The sequence below is a fragment of the Microcebus murinus genome, chromosome 3, assembly GCF_040939455.1.
Source record: "Microcebus murinus isolate Inina chromosome 3, M.murinus_Inina_mat1.0, whole genome shotgun sequence".
Taxonomy (NCBI): Eukaryota; Metazoa; Chordata; class Mammalia; order Primates; family Cheirogaleidae; genus Microcebus; species Microcebus murinus.
This window is the reverse complement of record NC_134106.1, coordinates 31,525,541-31,544,544: the sequence shown is the minus strand read 5'-3', so window position 1 is coordinate 31,544,544 and position 19,004 is coordinate 31,525,541. Positions and strand designations below refer to the sequence as shown.

The following is a 19,004-nucleotide window of genomic DNA, read 5'->3' as shown; positions in this document are numbered from 1 at the left end:
GGGAATGTTTTATTCAAACATAGTAACAGAATATCTTATGCAGCTTATTTCTAAAAATTCTGCTAAAAAATTTCTGCATGCTTTTATATAGCAGTTTGCTTTAATAAGTAAAGTATTATTGGGCATTGGTTTATTGAACTGCTTTTGATACTTCTACACATTTCTTTTTAATAAATATAAGCAGTTTCCAGCTAAGCCTTTTCAAGATTAATAAGTGAAATAAAATTCCCATGAAGTTTTTTTAAAAAAGAAAAATTTAACATCCTACAGGATCTGCTTCAGTATCATCTATAAGTTTAACCAAGGGCACTGATGAAGTGCCCATCCCCCCTCCTGTTCCTCCACGGAGACGACCAGAATCTGCCCCAGCGGAATCTTCGCCATCTAAGGTAAAGTAGAAAATCTTGTTATCTAGAAATTGGAATCATTACAGTTACATTATCACAAATTGCTTATGTCTAGTTTAGCTCTCACCAGGCTAGGTTAACATTTCAGAGTATTTGGACTTAATAAATATTAAATATGGATTTAGTGTGCAGAAATGCAATAATGCTTTTCTTCTGAAGGTAGTTTGGTGTTTTCAAAACCTTTATAAACCTAAGCTATAAGTATTCCCAAGGAATAAAACAAGTTTTAGTCTATGAAGTAAGAGTAATTTAGTCTTAAACACAAAAACAGAGGAAAGGAAAGGAAAGAAAAGAAAGGATTAAGCTTTGTATGAAGGCACAGTATAACTGAAACTGTATGTTAGCATATGCTAACATATCTTATCTGAGCCCTTCACAGTGACTCTGATGTGCTTTTCAATGGAGTTTTCATGAAAATTCCAGGTTGGAAGAGACCCTAAAGGCTCAAAATAGCTATTTTTTCCACTTGTTTAATTTTTTTTTTTTTTGGCCAGCTGCTAACAATTCATTGATTCTTAAGCTGTCCAGAGAGCAGAGCATCAGGATAAGTCAAGACACTCTTTGCAGAACTTCATGAAATGTTAACATAGGAAATTTTAAACTATAAAATTAATAGGCAATTTATGCTAAATCAGAAATAACCTTATACTAGAATGACTGATAGGCAAGTAGCAGCAAACAAGAAGATTTTGAGGAAAAAAATTGGGGTAAAAACTTTGGCAAAAATATTTTTTTCTCTGAATTGGCAGAACCTCCCATTCAAAACATGGCAAAAATCCCTGTTCTACACCTAGCATCCCAGCAATAGCATGTTTGAAAACCCCAACTTAAAATTCTTAATATATTCATGCTACTACTTAAATTAATTTATTAATAAATGTGTGTTCTGTTCTTTTTCTCATTTGTTAGATTATGTCTAAGCACTTGGACAGCCCCCCAGCTATTCCTCCTAGGCAACCCACATCAAAAGCCTATTCACCACGATATTCAATATCAGACCGGACCTCTATATCAGACCCTCCTGAAAGCCCTCCCTTATTACCACCACGAGAACCTGTGAGGACACCTGATGTTTTCTCAAGCTCACCACTACATCTCCAACCTCCCCCTTTGGGCAAAAAAAGTGATCATGGCAATGCCTTCTTCCCAAACAGCCCTTCCCCCTTTACACCACCTCCTCCTCAAACACCTTCTCCTCATGGCACAAGGAGGCATCTGCCATCACCACCATTGACACAAGAAGTGGACCTTCATTCCATTGCTGGGCCGCCTGTTCCTCCACGACAAAGCACTTCTCAACATATCCCTAAACTCCCTCCAAAAACTTACAAAAGGGAGCACACACACCCCTCCATGCACAGAGATGGACCACCACTGTTGGAGAATGCCCATTCTTCCTGAGTTCCTCTGTACTGGGATGTTTATTTTCCTAGCCCCAAATCCATTGCTGGCAATGGATGCACTGAATGTGCCAGCACTGAGGAGTTAAAATGAGAACTCCAAACACTAACGACTCTACTTCAAGATGCAGTATAAGACAATGAATTTTAACCTAGACATTAATTATAAAATGAAAATGGTATTCCAGTTTAGAATACAGAAAGACTGAGCTAGAGGAATTGGACAACTGATTGCACCTGAAAATCAAGTAAAGGGACTTTTTTCCAGCCAATAGGCAGGAGTCCTCTTTTTGTGAAGTGATCATTATCATTAAAGGGATGGAAAACACAGTTTAGTGTCCAGCAGGCCCACATAATGACAGTTTTTGTAATTCAAAATATTATGCACTTTTAAAAAAAAATCTTAAACAGGGATCTTATGTCCTCCTTTGTTTTCCTTTGCTTTGCTTTACTCTTCTACTTTAGAATATTTTCTTAAAAATCACTCAAAGGACTGTGAGGAAAGGCTGTGGTACCTGACCTTGTTGAAATCAAGGCCCAGCACTGTACTACAGTCCTGTTTACAGATTATTACAGTGAACTGAATGGGTACCGAGGCTTCACCAAAGAGGTACTTTTTTGTTGTTGTTGTTATTTTTTTTAAAGAATAATTATACCAATTTTAAGAGCATTCCCCTACCTGCCCCTACCTGCCCCTACACACCCAAACAAAATGTGGTGGTGTTGCCTTCAAACGAGAAGTTTTGTGTCATTAAGATGACAGAAGAACTTTTTTAAAAATGTAACTGTCAAGTATACTATTTACATTTAGGAGACTGTTAATCTATGCTAGATTGTCATTTTTGCCCCTTCTCCCCCAAAGGTTTACTGGTAGTCCATGTCATGGCTGTCCCTCTAACCACACTATGGAAATGCAGGCACCCAGTGTGAAAAGGAGCACTTGCTGGGTATCACTGACACCCTTCATGTTTTACTAATAGTTGAGTAATCAGCATATCTAGAATTACCTTGCATTGCCTAAATCATGTGTATATAGTGAATGTTATATAATATACCTGGCAGGTCTGTTTTAATTTAATTGAATAAAGATACAAATACTTTGTTTGGCTGGCATATATTAAATTATTATATGGAGAAAATGGTCGATTCTTATTTCTTTCAGTTGAAAAACACACAAAAACACTAAGCATAAAAGCACGTATTGTGGTACGCTTTGGTTTCTAGTTCTGGATATCCGTATTAATCATAAAGAGTGATCTAAAGTCACAGTTTGGCATGTGGGAAAACATTTGGTTAGAATAGGATGGATATCTTTTAAGCAAAATTTTGTAAGTTTTTTAAGTTCCTAAGCACCATGTATACAGTTTGTTAAGGTTTGTTAAGGTTTATATTGAACATTCTGCCTTGCTTGAGGTCTTCCGCTCTTATCAGAACTATTCATAATAGAACATCTACCCGTATCATTACTATCATAATATGGATTATTTATTAAGCCTATGTACTGCTTTTCTGAGTCTAACAAATACTGTGACTGAAATGCATGCACCTGTTGAAGAGAAAAAGTTTTATTAATCTCTACTGTAATGTCTGTGAAATGTGCAGTATTCCATCCTTAAAGAGTCATCAGTTCATCAGTATCTGCATGTGTCCTCTGAATAATGAAGCAACATTTCAGCGATTCTGTTAACCACACCATTAGAGACATTTTTAAAAGTGCTGCAAATGGTGGAAACCTAGTACTTTAATAATTTCCTGTGATATTTATTAGAGCATTAAGTGTACATCACGATAGTACAGTATATAGTCCTTTAAGACCAGAAAGTATGTTAATTGCACCATCATTAAGCAGTCCATCCTATCATGTCTTTTCTTATTTGTTAGAGTTGAATCTTTTTTGTTTAATATTTGTGCCATTCCTATTATGGTAGCCATTTTTCTCTTTATAAAATGTCTCCTCATTTAAAAGTGTCCTAAAAAATTAATTTCAAATCCCCTCTTGGATGTAAAGTGTCCATGAGATCGTTCATTCAACAAATATTTATCTAATTCCACTTACTAGTGCTGCTACAACTAATCATGATACACATTCCAGAATCTCCCATGACTTTTTATTGGGCCAGCCTCATTGTCCTTAGGATTTCCCTTGTTATGGCTTATTGATTACTTCTCTTTTTAATTACCCCACCCCCACTCCAAATGAGAACCTGAGAAAAGTCACATTGGAGTCCATTCAGTATCGCCCTGGCTAGTGTGTTAGCCTTCAATAAAATGATGACCCTATTCAACCTGCCTGATCTGATAAAGAGGAAAAACTCAGATTTGGAGTACTAACCATATTTCTTGCAAAGGGAACCATTCTTCTATCCCGTGGTTCTAGGAGACCACTTCGCTGTGCAACAATTTTATATGCGTTGTGGATAGAGGATATTTTTATTCTGAAGTGTGACATTGGGTAAAAATATTTTCTGCAGTGGTAATTGATTACAAAATTCCAATCGGATGCCCTTAGGTGGAGGTGAGAAAACTATATCCTTGCCTTCTCAATCTGAAACATTAACTAGTTGACAAATTTATCCTTTGTAGTAACTGAAATATACTTAATTAGGGACAAGAAAGTGGCAGAGAAGATAAATGCATCATTACAAAATTCTGCTTTTGAATTCAGGACATTGCAAGGGAGTCAATGCACCATGACTTTTTGTTAACAATATCCCAAAATGTGGAACATTTCTTTTAGAAATGGAAACGTTCCTAAATGTTTAATTACCTTTGTATCACAAAATGAAAATATTTCAAGGCTGAATTTACTTAGTGGGCTGATAATCAATATAAATAGAAAAGAAAGCTTTTCATATCTAAGTACTTTTTAAAACAGGAACAGATAAGAAACAAATTTCTAAATTTATTGAAAGATTACAGTTATTTACTTTTCCCAGTCCTCCAAATGTATTTTAAGGCTACAAGTTATCAGAAACATTAAATGTTGCTTAATTAAAAGTTTTTGGGTATCAAATTATATGTTTAGTAGGTTACTATTCTCTTAACAACTTGGGAATGCTTTAATCTGAATTTCACAAAGAGCATGCCACACTAATACGACAATCAACAGAACAGTCTAATGAACAAGTAAGTACTATGTCAGTTGGAGGCTATTTATGGTTCTAAATTCTTCCTTTTTTTCATAAATCAAAAATTACCTTATGTAAACCGAAAATTAGTTTTATTTATGATCATGATCTTGTCTTAATTCTCAAGTTCAGCTTCCTTCAATCTTGTATTTCATTGTCTTTTAATACGACAGCTTAAATTCAGATTTTTAAGTGGCTCAGCAAAATAAATGGGAGAGGGGTGTCCCAATCTATTAGTGTTGTATATATTGAGGAAAACCTTTGTTTTCCTCCAGATTTAGAAAGAAACAATTTAACCATTTATTTCTTGGTATTCTGCTGCTGTGGATAGGTTTACTTATTCTTTTAACCTATATTGTGTGACTGTTTGTACAAGTGTAGGTCCTGTTGTATTGCACATTAATCTTTACCAATAAACAAATATCACAAGGTTAATATTGGTTTGGCTAAAAGAATTATGCAGTAAAAAATTATTTATAAGGGAAAGTGATGACTTTACAATGCCTTTATTCAACATATTTCTCTTTTGAACATCTTATAACTAACTTTTAAATCATTTCATAATCCCTTATACATGAGCCAATAAAATATTTTGAGCTCTACTTAGGAAGCATGAAGTCAACATGATAATTCTAAACAACAAAAGCACTTGTAACTTGTTTTGTAAGTTTCATGCCTTATTTTCCATTTTTGACACCGTAAAGTGCATTTTCTGTCGACTGTGAGCAAATTTCCCTTTTGCCTTTAATGAAAATAGTGCATTAAGTAGCCAACTGCTGCAGAATTATAAAGCAAGTTAGCTAAAGGTGGGTCACATTGGACTACCACTCAAAGAAACAAGATACATAATAGATGGAAGGTACATGTGGTGTGGCTTAGGGAGAGCGCACCAGTGCCAGATGCATGCCACTTTCAGTAGCTGCCAAATGTGCCTTTAATTAAGAACATCTCTAATTTTTTCCTTCAGATCAAGTCAGCATTTGGGGGCGGGATTAGGGCAGGGGACTTTGGGGTGCAAATATCTGGTGGAACCACCAGAGAATTTGAATTTGTTTGTCAAAGTGACATGTATAATTTTAGTTGAGATGTGTTTGTGTATATATGTGTATTTGCCTTTGTTTAGTAGCACGGTTATTTGCTAAAATGTCAAAAAATTGATCTGTCAGTCTTACTTTGATGTAAGAACAAAGTGTGGTCTATACATCTATTATGGCCTTTGTACCTAACCATGTTCGTAGGTAATCTTTGTACTCTGTGTGCAGCAGTATTTGGTTTGCATTTAAAGTGAAAATAATGGCTGTTATTTTTCTGGCATTACTAAGATAAACCGAAAATAATAAAGAAAAATGCCTTACGTAGCCCACAAGTGTATTATTTTGCATGTATTTATTTTAGCGGGCAGTATTTTTAAAGTCATTAGTGATTCTCATTTAGCTCATACTTGCCATATAGAAATATTCTGCATTTTATCATGGTCATACTTTGGAAGCACTTTTTCCTCTATCAAGTTATTGTAAAGGGGTTAAAGAAATTCCCTTTTTCCTTCTGTGTCAAATCACATGATTGTAGTGACTGTGGGAGGAGGCTCCCGGGATGAAAATTAGTAATTTAAAGTGACCTTGGTGTCACCTGGATGGAGTTTCAGAGGGGCTGAGGCATTTATGTTCCATAAAAGAAATTTTAAGATATCACAGTTCCCTGACAGGCAGCTTCTGCTGAGAATGAGGTAGCTTGACCTTTGGCAATTCTTTCTAGGCTTGGCATGAAAATATAGAGTTTCACATATTGACTGCTACACTAGAAAAATTTTTTTTTCCTTAGGGCCCCAGTGTTTTATTACAAAAATAGAATAAAAGCTTCTAAAATAAAACAATCCTTTCTAATTTAATGAAAAATTTGTTATTTTTTATTGTTTTTTGTGCGTGAGTTATATGCAACTTAAAAAATAGTTTATGAGGCTTCCAAGGTAAAGAGATGTGAGTTACACATGCTTCACACGGCCCCGGGCTCAAAACTAGCGTTAGTTAAATGCAACTAACAGGGCAGTTAATGTGTTAAGTTTATAACTAAACAATTATGCAAATGTGAGGTCATTCAAGGTGAACTAAAGAATGTTAAAATTGATGAATCCTTAGTGATCCAATCCCCTTATTTAAAAATTAAGGCAAGTGACACCGAGAGATGTGAGATGACTTAGCCAACATCAAATTAGTGACTGAGAACACTGAGTCAACTTTGATCCCTAGTATTTGGAGGACTTTTCACGAATACCTAAAATTGGTGATTTCCTCCCCTGGTTTAAAGACACAATATCATTGATTTATACAAATTCATTTGGTAAAACACTGTGAAATCCAAGCATGTATTATTGAGTATATTCTAGGTGATCAATTAAATAGCTATAGGAAAATGATGTTAACACTGATATTAGTCAAACTTGATTCTGAATTTGCTCTTGAAACAGGACTTCTTTTGAGCTTTAACCAGGGATTTGCTTTTTCACTTATTTTAATCATGTTAGATCATCACAGATTCAGGGTGCTTAAGTCTCTATGGTACAGCCCATAGTTAAGCTTGCCTTTTTGCAGATAGATGCACATGGCTTTCAGAGGCAAGAAGGTCTTTAATAGAGTAAAATTCCAAGAAAATTTATGGCCATTCTAACATGTTAGGGTTCTTAATTATTATTGCAGGCAAGAAAAATGATAGCCCATGTAGAAGTTAGTTTCTCTGCCTTAATAACTCATCAAGAAAAGAATCAATTTGATAATGTAAAACAAGAGGTGCTTTGGAATCATACCTGTGTTTACATTCTGGTTCCATTATTACATGAATGACTTTGGAAAAGTTATTTAACTAATATGAGTCTGTTTCTCATGAACACACAGAGGTTAACATCTGTTTGAGATTGTTAGGAAGTTTGAAGGTAATGTGAAAAGTGCAATGCATTTCACGGAGTAGATGCTTAATAAATGATAACTAGAGTTATAAGGGATATGTTTTCTTTTTTTGAGACAGAGTCTCCTGTCACCCTGGCTAGTAGACTGTAGTGGCATCATCATTGCTCACTGAAACCTCAAACTCCTGAGCTTGAGCGATCCTCCTGCTTCAGCCTCCAGAGTAGCTGGGACTACAGGCATGATAGCTCATGCCTGGCTAATTTTTTCTATTTTTCATAGAGATGGGGTTTCACTCTTGCTCAGGCTGGTCTCGAACTCCTGACTTCAAGTGATCCTCCCGCCTTGGCCTCCCAGAGTGCTAGGATTATAGGTGTGAGCCACTGTGCCAGGCCAAAGGCTATGTTTTCACAGTTAACCTGCTTTTCTATATCTTTTAAGAGGTTAGTTGTTTATCCTGAAAGTCCCCATAATGTGATTCTTTACTCTGTGGCTTTACTTTGCTGATTATCATCACTTAGTTTTGACTGACCTTAGGTTATAAGCATTTGATAAGGGCCTATCTGACTATTCAACTTTCAACAAATACTCATTGTTCCAGGTACAGTTCTGATGTTAAGAATATGGCAATGAAAAAAAGACAAAAATCCATATCATCATGGGGTTTATAATCTGGTGAGGAAATGCAGACGATAAGTAATAAGCATAATAAATAGGTATAGTATACATTAGGATATTGTAACTGTTCTGAACAAAAAACGATATGATGTCTGGGAATGTAAGGAGAGGTAAAATTTAAATGGGATGGTCAAAGTCATTTTCATAGAGAGGGTAACATAGGAATAAAGACTTGAAGGAGGTAAGGGAATGAGACATGCACATAACTGGGAAAAGAACATGCCAAGTCACAGGGCATATTATTTTAGAATAGCCTGTTCAAAAACCCAGAGGCAGAAGCATAATAGGTACACCTAATGAATAGCAAGGCTGCTTGTGTCTGGAGAATAATAAATGTGGGTGGAATAGAAAGAGTTGACATAAGAGGTTTAACTGAGTCCAGATCACTTATGGCTTTAAAAGCCCTTGTAATGACTTTGACTTCTCATTGAGAGAAATAGAAGGCCTGAGCAGAGCAGTGAGGAGTGACATGATATGATTTGCATTTTAAAAGGATAGCTCTGGCCGCTCCATTGAGGATAATTACAGGTTAAGAGTGGGAATAGGGAGGCTAGCCCAACAGAAAGAGGCTTGGACCAGGGTAATGGCAGTGCTGGTGGTGAGAAGAGGGCAGAGTCTGGATATATTGGAAAGAGAGCTCATTTGCTGACAGACTGGATGTGGGATATAAGAAAAACAGAACTGTCAAGAATGATTTCTAGGTTTTTGGCCAGAGCAACTGGAAGGATAAAGTTACCATTAACTGAGGTGAGGAAGATATGGCTGAGGCAGGCTTGGCTACATTGAGGTCAATAGATATTATACATTTTAAGAGATGTTAAGGATGTTAAGAGATGTTAAGGAGCCAGCTGGAGATGTTAGTCTGGAGTCTGGGTTAGAGGTCTAAGCTAAAGATATAAAATTGGGAGTCACTTTTATAAAGATGATATTTTAGGGGCCAGGCCTGGTAGTACACACCTGTGAGCCACCACGCCTGTAATCCTAGCGCTCTGAGAGGCCAAGGTAGGAGGATTGCTTGAGGTCAGGAGTTCGAGACCAGCCTGAGCAAGAGTGAGACCCTCTCTCTACAAAAACTAGAAAAATGAGCTGGCCGTGGTGGCACATGCCTGTAGTCCCAGCTACTCAGGAGGCTGAGGCAGGAGAATCGCATGAGCCCAGGAGTTAGGATGTAGTAAGCTATGATCATGCTACTGCGCTCTAGCCCTGGCGACAGAGGCAGACCTTGTCTCAAGAAAAACAAATCATACTTTAAAGCATACTCATCATATCTAAGGATTACCAAAGTCTTATCCAGCAGACTGGATAAGATCACAAAGAAGGTGAGTATAGACTGGAAAAAGAAGAGGTCTAAGCAAAGGAGAGCCCAGGGAACTCTAACATTAAAAGAGGGGCAACGGGGAAGCCAGGCATGGTGGCACATGCCTGTAGTCCCACCTACTCAGAAGGCCGAGGCAGGAGGATCGCTTGAGCCCAGGAATTCCAGGCTGTAGTGTGCTATGATCGCACCTGTGATTAAACACTGCACTCCAGCCTGGGCAACAAAGTGAGACCCTATCTGTAAACAGAAAAAAAAGGAGGAAGAAGGGGAATTATCAAATAGACTAAGAAGGAATTGCCAATGAAGAAAAATGAAAACAAGGAGTATGTTGTGTTCTTGAGGCCTAGTAAAGCAATTATTTCAGAAGGAGGAAGTGATCAGCATGTCAAATCCTACTTGATAGGAAGAGTAAGATGACTGAGTATGGACCATTCACTTGGCAGTGTAAAGTCATTGGTGATCTTGAGACGAGTAGTTCAGGGGAGTGGTATGGGCAAAGCCTGGGCCTAGTGAGTTTAATAAAAAATGGCAAGAGAGGAACTGGCGCAGTTTCCTCTTTCAAGTTTTACAATAAAGGGAAGCAGAGAGCTGGGGCATAGCTAGAACCATCAAGAGAGTATTTCTTTTGCTTTAAAGATGGGAGAAATTAAGAGCATGTTTGTATGAAGGGTTTGCCCAGGCTGAAAAGGAAAATGCGATGGATAAGGAGGAGAGGGATGGGATCTAGTACCAAGTGGAAACAATCCACTCAGAAGCACAGGTGATATCTACTAACCGTCCTTTACAGTAGACCCCACTTTCTTCACATAGATAGATAGGCAAGAAACCCAACACACTCAGTTTTCCTGTTAAGAATTAAGAGTATTTAATGCTACTATATCTCTGAAGGGAATAGGGAAAGAAGGAATAAAAATATTTCTATTTTATAGATAAGGAAAAGGTGAGATGACTTATTAAAAAGTATGCACTAAGCTCTTGGAAAACAATAACACATTTTGGAAAATGGAAGTTATTTGGGGATAAAAATCTTAACTATTTTGAACATCTAACAACTTCCCAAAGAGGTAATTTTAACATTGCCTAAATTCATATCTTTATGTTCTTATATGTTTAAAACTCAGGTCTTGTGTCACATCAGTATCAGTTTTTTCCATTAAACTATACGGCTCTTCATCAGTTTTCTCAACCTTTTAACCCATGTCCTTTTTTAAAAATCTATATCTCACCCATCCTCTTCTCCCAACTCAGTTCCACTCATCTGAGGCTCACTGGCCTCTGTACCATCAGGATGCTGAGGGTGCTGCACTCACATCTTTAAATCAACTTTCAGGATAAGAGAATCCCAGCTGTCCCCAAAACATTATTGATTTAGGCTCAGGAGAAAAGTTATTCATGGTGATGTTTCAAGGAAAAGTTTAGTCTGAAAACTAGACTTAATTTTATTATACAACTTAACGTAGGACATTGAATTTGTCACTTTTCTAAGTGCATGCAATTATCTGGAATATACAATCACTTTTTACTGGCTTATAAAGGGCATTGATCATGGATATATGTATATTTTTAATCAAAATCTTACTGTATATCATAATAAAGGTCAGAGATGATAAATTTAAGAATACAAAAATATTCACTTGGGCTTCAATGAACTATTAGTTTTCTGTATCTCAAGGTAAGTATAATCAGTTCTTTATTCTGTCCTAAAATTCAGCCTATGAATAGAATGTGAGTACTGAAACATAGTACCGTTTATTAGTCTAAGAGGTAATGCCTCTAAAATTTCAGTGGGCCAAAGATTGCATGACTGCATTTAAAATGCATATTCCTAGAACCCATCCCCCATTATATTCTAATACAGTGGGATTGTAACAGTGCCCAGGAATGTGCATTTTTACAAGTACCTTCATGGAGGTGGCATGAATAAAGACTTGAAGGAGGTAAGGGAATAAGATATGATGTGCTATAAAAAACACTGTTCAAAGAGTTTCCCTGATGTTCTAATTTCAAGTCTCAGACTAGTTTAAACTATTTGTTATATGATGAAATAGCCCATTTCCACTGTTTTGTAGTTTCCAAAAAAACAAAAAAACAAAAACAAAAAAAAGAAATAGCCCACTGAGGAGAACCCTAGAGTGTTGGTCTACAAATCCCTGGTTCTCAAATATTCTACTTCTGTAGTCATAGAAAGTAGGACAGTCCTTGCTTGGGCTTGTATATAGATCTTGCAAGGCTGCAGAAGGGGCCTGTTGCAAGCCCTCACCTGTGCAAAACTATCCACTTCATCTTTTGGTAGAGTGCTGCTTTCTCCTTATCAACCCAAACGCTTTCCAAAGACATCTGCAGTCTCCTATGTAAACTGCACCTCTACAAAGGACTGGAGATCACAGATGTAGCAATTGTTAAGTTCTTTCCCACTCTGATTCATCCCTAATACAACATTATATTAAATGTCATTTATATATACCATTAAAGATCCTATCTCCATGTCAATTTACAGTACTACCTAGAAAGATTATGAAATGAGCCAGGACAACAGAAAACTTTTTTTTTTTTAATTGGAGAGGTGTTTTCTAATGCTAGGTGCTGTGAAAGTGGCAGGGGCACCTTTTAACTGCTTCTGAAGACTATTATATTTTATTTCCTTTGTGACTGATATTTGTGACTGAAAATGCAAGGCAGGAAGGTAAAGTGACAACCCTAAAGCTCTTTGTCAAATTAAGAGTAGAAATTATTTTCTGTAGTCCTCTATCCTATTACATCCTTGACTATTTATTGAGCACCTACTATGTATTGTTCTAGTGCTGAAAGGGAATAAACAAAAATATGGTACAGCTCTTGCCCTTGAAGGTACTTACATTCTTGCTGGGAAGATAAGACAAATACATTGAAAGGTAAAAAAGTTACACCACAAATGGTCACAAAAAGATGAGGGGGCTTAAACTGGGTTTCCAGATGAGCAGAGAGGAAGGAACTACAGAAAAGAGCTTGGACAAGGTATATGGCTTACTGGGAAACAGCTTAGTTGAGGTAAGTTAGTTCACCTAGAACTACAAAGTGTAACAGCCAGAAGGAAAACTTGGAGCCATACTAAACAGAACTTTGAATGTCAAGTCAAGGAGTTTGGAATTTGACTATAGACAAGTAAGAATAGTTGAAGAGTTTCACACAAAGCAGTATTTGGGAATACTGGTGTCTTAGAGCCATATGGGGTACGTGGGAGCAGAAAGTGCCTGGAGGCAGTTAGAAAGCTACCAGAAAAATCCAGATGTCAGGTGATGGGGACCCAGAGAGTAGGCAGGAGTATTATTGCTAGTTTCATAGGCTAGTTTCATAAAATACAACTAAATCGAATTGTGCTACAGCTGTAGCATCAAGATTTTTCAGAGGATGCTATCAAAATGAAATTTGGGAGGTGTGTGATATTTTTTAAATATTTCAAGTAACTGATCATTTTTATAATAAACAATATTAAGGGGAAAGGAATTTTATTGTTGTTTACATTTTATTTAAGAGTTTGTGACTTCTACAGTATTTCACTTTTCATGTCCAGTCGATTTGGCATTGTGCTTTCAAGTACTGCCCCAAAACTATGGCCTGATAATAGAGAAAAATCTAATTCCAAATGAATTCATTAATTCCAGGGAAATGAAAATCTTAGCTTAAACTTAAATACTGGAAACTTTAAAAACTTGGCAGTGATCCTTTACATGTTTCAGAACACTTATTGTTCAAAATGCTAATGGATGAGTTCCTAATTAGTCATCAAAGACAAGAGCACTTGTAACACTCAGAAGTGAAACTGCCTATTTTGTCAAAGTGCATTAACAGAGGAACAGTCTCTGAAGCAGTCAGTTTGAATACCAAGATTTTAAATGAACAGAAAAAATACCCCTAATTTATTATAGATGACTGCCTGTGAATAAAGACAAATTGTTTAAATCTAATTTTTTTTCTATTATGAATCTGATGTTTGCAAGGATGCTGACCATCTTGGACATACCCATGTGGAAACAGAGCACATTTTATCACACCAGAGCCAGGCTGGCCTCTCTGCAATTTGATTCCTCTATCTGAGCTCTAAGTGCTTTGTTTCTTTAGGACTTACTTCTGGAAAACAGGTACCACAACCCTGAATTTTCATTCTGACCTGGTGTTTATAGCAACCACTATATGTGAGCCATTCATTGATGCTGTTGCCACCTTCCTTTCAGACTGATGAAGATCTTTTTAAGAAGATATGGCTAAATCAGTGCTTTTTTTCCTAATCTGTCTGCATGACACTCAAGGTCACTAGTGGATCCTGAATATTGAGTATTCAATAAAACATAGCCTCTGGACTGTTTCCATCCTCAGCACAACCCACACAAGGAAAAATGGTTTTTTGCCCTCCCCCTCCCCCCAGTTTCTACAAAATCCTTGTTCCCTTGACTGATTTCTGTAACTAGAACAAGTTTGGAAATCAATGTGTTTTTGACCTTTGAACTTTGTTTCATGATTTAAGCACAAATTCCCCATACTCAGATTTGCAACATATAAAATACAGTTGTTAACTAATCCTTTGTCTTAAGGGATGCCCTGGAGTTTCTGGAAGATATAGAACAAGACAGAGTCGGGTCCTAACATGGTGTATATTAGAGCCTAAGAACAGTGGGATGAATTAATAAGCTAAACGCCTAAGAAGTATAAAATTCACATCTATGTTAAATATGAACATGCTCAATATTATACTTAGGGAATGATCTCAAAGTGGAAGTTTTTGTTCTTACAAACGTTTATTTTCCTCCAAATTTATTGTACTTTTCTGTAATGATGTGAAAAGTCTTCACTTCCCTTTTCCCAAGTGTTGAGGTTCAAAAAGCCAGGTCTTAACCATTGACTAATCTTCATCTCTTCAGTGTCTTGTATGTTGATTTAGTTTCATATGTAAGTATTTATACTAGTTTTCCTTAGGGATTTATACATCGATATATATATATTCCTACACATATATATACAAGCTTTTTATCCTCATCTTACCACTTGACAATACAACTTTAAGTATGTTTTACACAGCTGTTCCTTGGTCAAGGTCATTTGCAAGAGCAAGTCGGTTTCTGAAGAAATCTTGTTTGGTGGGTGAAGGATCCATTGAGGGATTCTCATTAGTTTTTTCCCTGTATTCTGATCCACTGGACCTAAAATCTCAGCACACAGATAAAGTACAGGTTGATTTGGTTTTAATTGTTTTCAAATATTTTATCTATCCAAATTGTTTTGCATTTGTAAAACAGTTGCTTCCTAGATCTGGAATAATTTTTACTCCCTGAATTTCATGACTCAGGACGTGGGTATCTAAGATTTGCATCCAACATAAAAAGAATATCTTTCTAATGCTTTATGGGAACAACTGTGACAACTGAATATGTTAGTGCAAGATATTGTGTAATAACATCATAATGGGGAATAAAAGATAATTCGAGAAATCCTATTTTTGATTCAATGAAGTAACAACTCCACAAATTACCAAGGCCCTTAACCTAAAGTAGATGGAATTCATTGTTTTCAACCAAGGTTACCAAGGGCCTTTACTGAATTTGGCATTACATTACAAACTCTTGCTTTTGCTTGTTTTAATTTTTAAATGAAAGATTTATTGAAGCCAACCACACATATATGCTACATTTAGTAGAATGCAGAAATGAATACAGTAATCAGATTTAGGAGATACTATAATCTCAACCACCACAAAGAAGACCAAGGCCAATCAATCAATAGTCAAAACTCAAATCAGTCCATTTGAGTCCCCAGTCGAGGGTGCATTCTTCCTTTATCTTGGTTAAGCCAGTTGGGTAATCCATTCCAGCTCTGCACCTTTTCCAGTTTGTTCAGAAGTCCCTGGAGGGAGGAGGCTTTCTGGAAATAACCTCTGACAAGCTAGACTGGGGCTTTGGCTAGCTTAAACTCTGGGCTAGAATGGGTAAAACTAGCCCAGACAATAGGAACCAATATCAAAAAACCTCATGCAGGATGTACGAAAGTGATGTTAGACATGAAGTTCTTTGTCCAAAGCTCCTACACAACTGAACAAGTTCTCCATATACTGAGGCTAAGTCAGATATGCTTCCACTAGCCACAAAAGACGGATAAGCGGCCTCCAGGTCCTTTCACTATACTTCTGGTATACTATTGAGTCCTCATTGTTGTTCATGGATAAGTTACTTATGACTCTATCATTTACTGAATTAATTGGGCAGAATTCAAACATCCCTTTGCATTATTCAAGGAAAGAAGTTGGATCCACACAAAGACTAAAATCCTGATATCTGGAAACCTGATGAATGACTAGATATTTTCACCTTTCACCCTGATATGTGATATCACAGATGAAGCCATAGCTGCCCACCATGCTTTCTACTTCTACTTGGTAAGGAGCACTTTTTTACTACATCCCAGTGCAGAGAGGAAAAACTACTCTATCTCTCAACTCCAGTACATCTAGGTACATATCAAACAAGATGACATCTGGGTGGGGTGAGGTTCTCTTCCTCTTCAGGAACCCCCCCCTGAACTCTCCCTTTGTAACAACCTCCTCGTGCCCCACCCTAAAACTCCAGGCCTTCTCTCATCTCTCAGAACTCCCACCTACCTCCAGTTCAGATCATCCCTGCTTAGTAAAATTGTCCCCAAAATGATAGGAAGATGTATCTTGACCACTTCATTCTTTCCCTATATCTTCTATTGTTTATAAGACTAGCCATGCCTGTAGTTTCAGGGACAGGAAGCAGGGAACAGTATTTGATTCAGGCTGCTGTTTCTTCTGAACTGTTTCCCCATGTGACAGTTTCTCAACAGAAGGTCGTTAGTAAAAACTTGAAATCTCTACCTCACATTTCCCCTCTTAGCTATATCTGATCTCTCCAAAACCCAACATGTCACACTTTGATGGTTCCAACATGCAACCGTTTCAGTGTTTACCTGGAAATGGGAAAGCTTTGATGTCACCACCAGCCCCAAGGACCACAGAAATCTTCACCAGTTGCGTTCCCATTTCTGAAACAAATGCCAAAATCGCCCTGTCTAGTTTTCAAAGTCCACAAACTCAGCTTAATTTTTTTCTTTTTTAACTGCTCTTCTCACAAATTGTACCTTCCCTGTGTCTCCAATGTCTGAATTTCTCTGCATTTCTTGATATTAATTAACTAATGGCTAACTTGCTAATCCTTTTTAAAATCCATCATTCTACTGTAGCCATGACTAAAAAAGCTAATTTCATCCTCTTAAGATAATTTGTAATGTTTACGTGGTATATGGCCACTTGGGACTCTTCCAAAGGTGTGGCTCTGAAGTAATGCATACCTAAATTACTAGAAAATAACCTGCAGAATCTAGGAGAAAGGGCCAGAGTGTTTGCTTTTATTCCTTTTCTCAGAAATGGCTGTTGAGCTCCTAGAGCCATTCTGGCTGACTGCAGGGCAGATTAGAGCAGATACTATAGGGACAGGCAGGCCCACACTGTGGAAGGCCACAGTGGCTGCCAGGACATCCTGACACATAGTAAATCCAAGCAATTGATGGAAAGAGGAAAAGACAATAGACTTGTTGCTAACCTGCCTTCCACTCAAGTGACAGAGACAAAGAAAATAGGGAGTTAGGTAGGTCATACAAGTGTAGATTTGCTACAAATCAACCCAGAGAGCATGTCTGGAGCTGGGGATGGGTAAGGAGTGGAATCAGAATCCTCTGACTTAAGAAGGGCTGTTCTCTCATTGGAAAGACCATCCTCAAAAGCTTTAGGAATTCAAGAAGTAAGGGAGCACAGGAACATCCATCCTGTTGGCCAAACCAGTCAGCTTTGGTAATCAAATAAACAGCCCTGTGTGGCTCCACCTTTACTTCTACCCACATAACACTTCAAATTTTAAATACAAAGGACAGTGCTAGTATTGGTGGCAGCAATATGACTAATGCAGGAGGGACTGAAATATGAGAAAGGAAAAAAGGACTAAGGGAATCCATTGGCACTTCATCTAAGAAGTATCCCAAAAAGCTGGAAGAGGACTGAAAGCAAATAAGCATTCATTTAATCAATATTTGTTGAGTGCTTACAATGTGCTAAGTACTATACCTTACAGCTAAGGTTACCCTTACATTGAACTGTAAGCTCCCAACTGGGCAGGAACTATCTCTTTTACTTCTTTTGTGCTGGAGAGAACTTGGTATACTAAAGACCCTTAACTTAATAATTAAATGGCTTATTGAGAAACTTCGTGATCAGGGTTAAGTAATATAAAAAACGTTTATCCCTTCAACTATTCCCTTCAATTTTAAAGATATATAGGAAATTAAAAACAATAGAGGACTACAAAGTGGGTAAGGATACGGGAGGGACTTGAGATGGCCTTTAAAGAGATAGAGAAGAGGGTGAGGATAAAAGCATCCATTGATTCTTTAGCAGTCCTGCTCTCTTCCACATGGCCTGTTCCACAGCCAAGGCTGGGCATATACAAAAATAGGTAAGAAGACACCAAAAGAAGAGGACTCACTGACAATTACTGAATATAGGCCCTATAGAAGTACTCTCTCTCTCTCTCTATAGGATGAAGAAAACAGCTTTTGATATGATTGGTGGAGGGAGGGTGATGACAGGGATAGAGACACTCTGAGGCATGTAAGTTATAAAGTGCTCAAGAGGATGGGTAAAGAAGTAGACTAAATCATATAGAAATCATATTCTTTATCTTTCACTCCCCCTAAATCTGAGGCTAAAAAGAGAGAGTACCATCTACATTCCATACTCCTAAATTGTCTTGTGTAATCCTCTTCCCCATTGCCATACCCCTAATTGAAAATACTCATTAACCTAAGTGTAAGACTTTTATATAAAGATGAAGTAGCATTTGCCTCAGAATAATCTAGGTTTAAGCCTTTGACAGCCTCCATATAGATCCTTCTGGAATGAGATAGCTTGCTTTTCATCCTGCTCAAAGGCAGGGGGAGTATTCAGTCCAGCATCAACCTATCACATTAGGTTCTCTGTTCCTGGCTTCTACAAATCCTCATTTAAAATGTTTAAAGTCACTTAACATTTTCAAACTTTAAGATATGTAGCCTTTATTCTGATCAATTCTGGTCAGCTTTCAGGGACATGTGACTTGGTATCCACCCAGGACAAATGTGCCTGAGATGGAAACAATCAG

The 19,004-nt window shown here is 37.3% G+C and overlaps 2 protein-coding genes across 9 annotated transcripts in view; one reads left to right on the top strand and one right to left on the bottom strand.

Moving 5' to 3' along the window:
* Positions 1–6,295, top strand: part of SOS1 (SOS Ras/Rac guanine nucleotide exchange factor 1) — a 140,857-nt gene extending 134,562 nt beyond the window's left edge. For all 4 annotated transcript variants that reach the window (XM_076000691.1, XM_076000690.1, XM_076000689.1 and 1 more), the window contains 2 exons: positions 271–389; positions 1,317–6,295. In XM_076000691.1, coding sequence (XP_075856806.1) covers positions 271–389; positions 1,317–1,808 — 611 coding nt within the window. In that variant the 3' untranslated portion in view covers positions 1,809–6,295. The remainder of the gene's footprint in view (positions 1–270; positions 390–1,316) is intronic.
* Positions 6,296–14,581: 8,286 nt separating this feature from the next.
* The window catches only part of ARHGEF33 (Rho guanine nucleotide exchange factor 33), a 79,560-nt gene continuing 75,137 nt past the window's right edge, over positions 14,582–19,004 (bottom strand). For 3 of the 5 annotated variants that reach the window (XM_012788500.2, XM_076000692.1, XM_012788501.2), the window contains one exon: positions 14,582–15,002. In XM_012788500.2, the coding sequence (XP_012643954.1) occupies positions 14,873–15,002 (130 nt within the window). In that variant the 3' untranslated portion in view covers positions 14,582–14,872. Of the gene's footprint in view, positions 15,010–16,782; positions 16,858–19,004 lie in introns of all 5 variants that reach the window. The other 2 variants (XM_012788502.2, XM_076000693.1) reach the window with 2 other exon arrangements.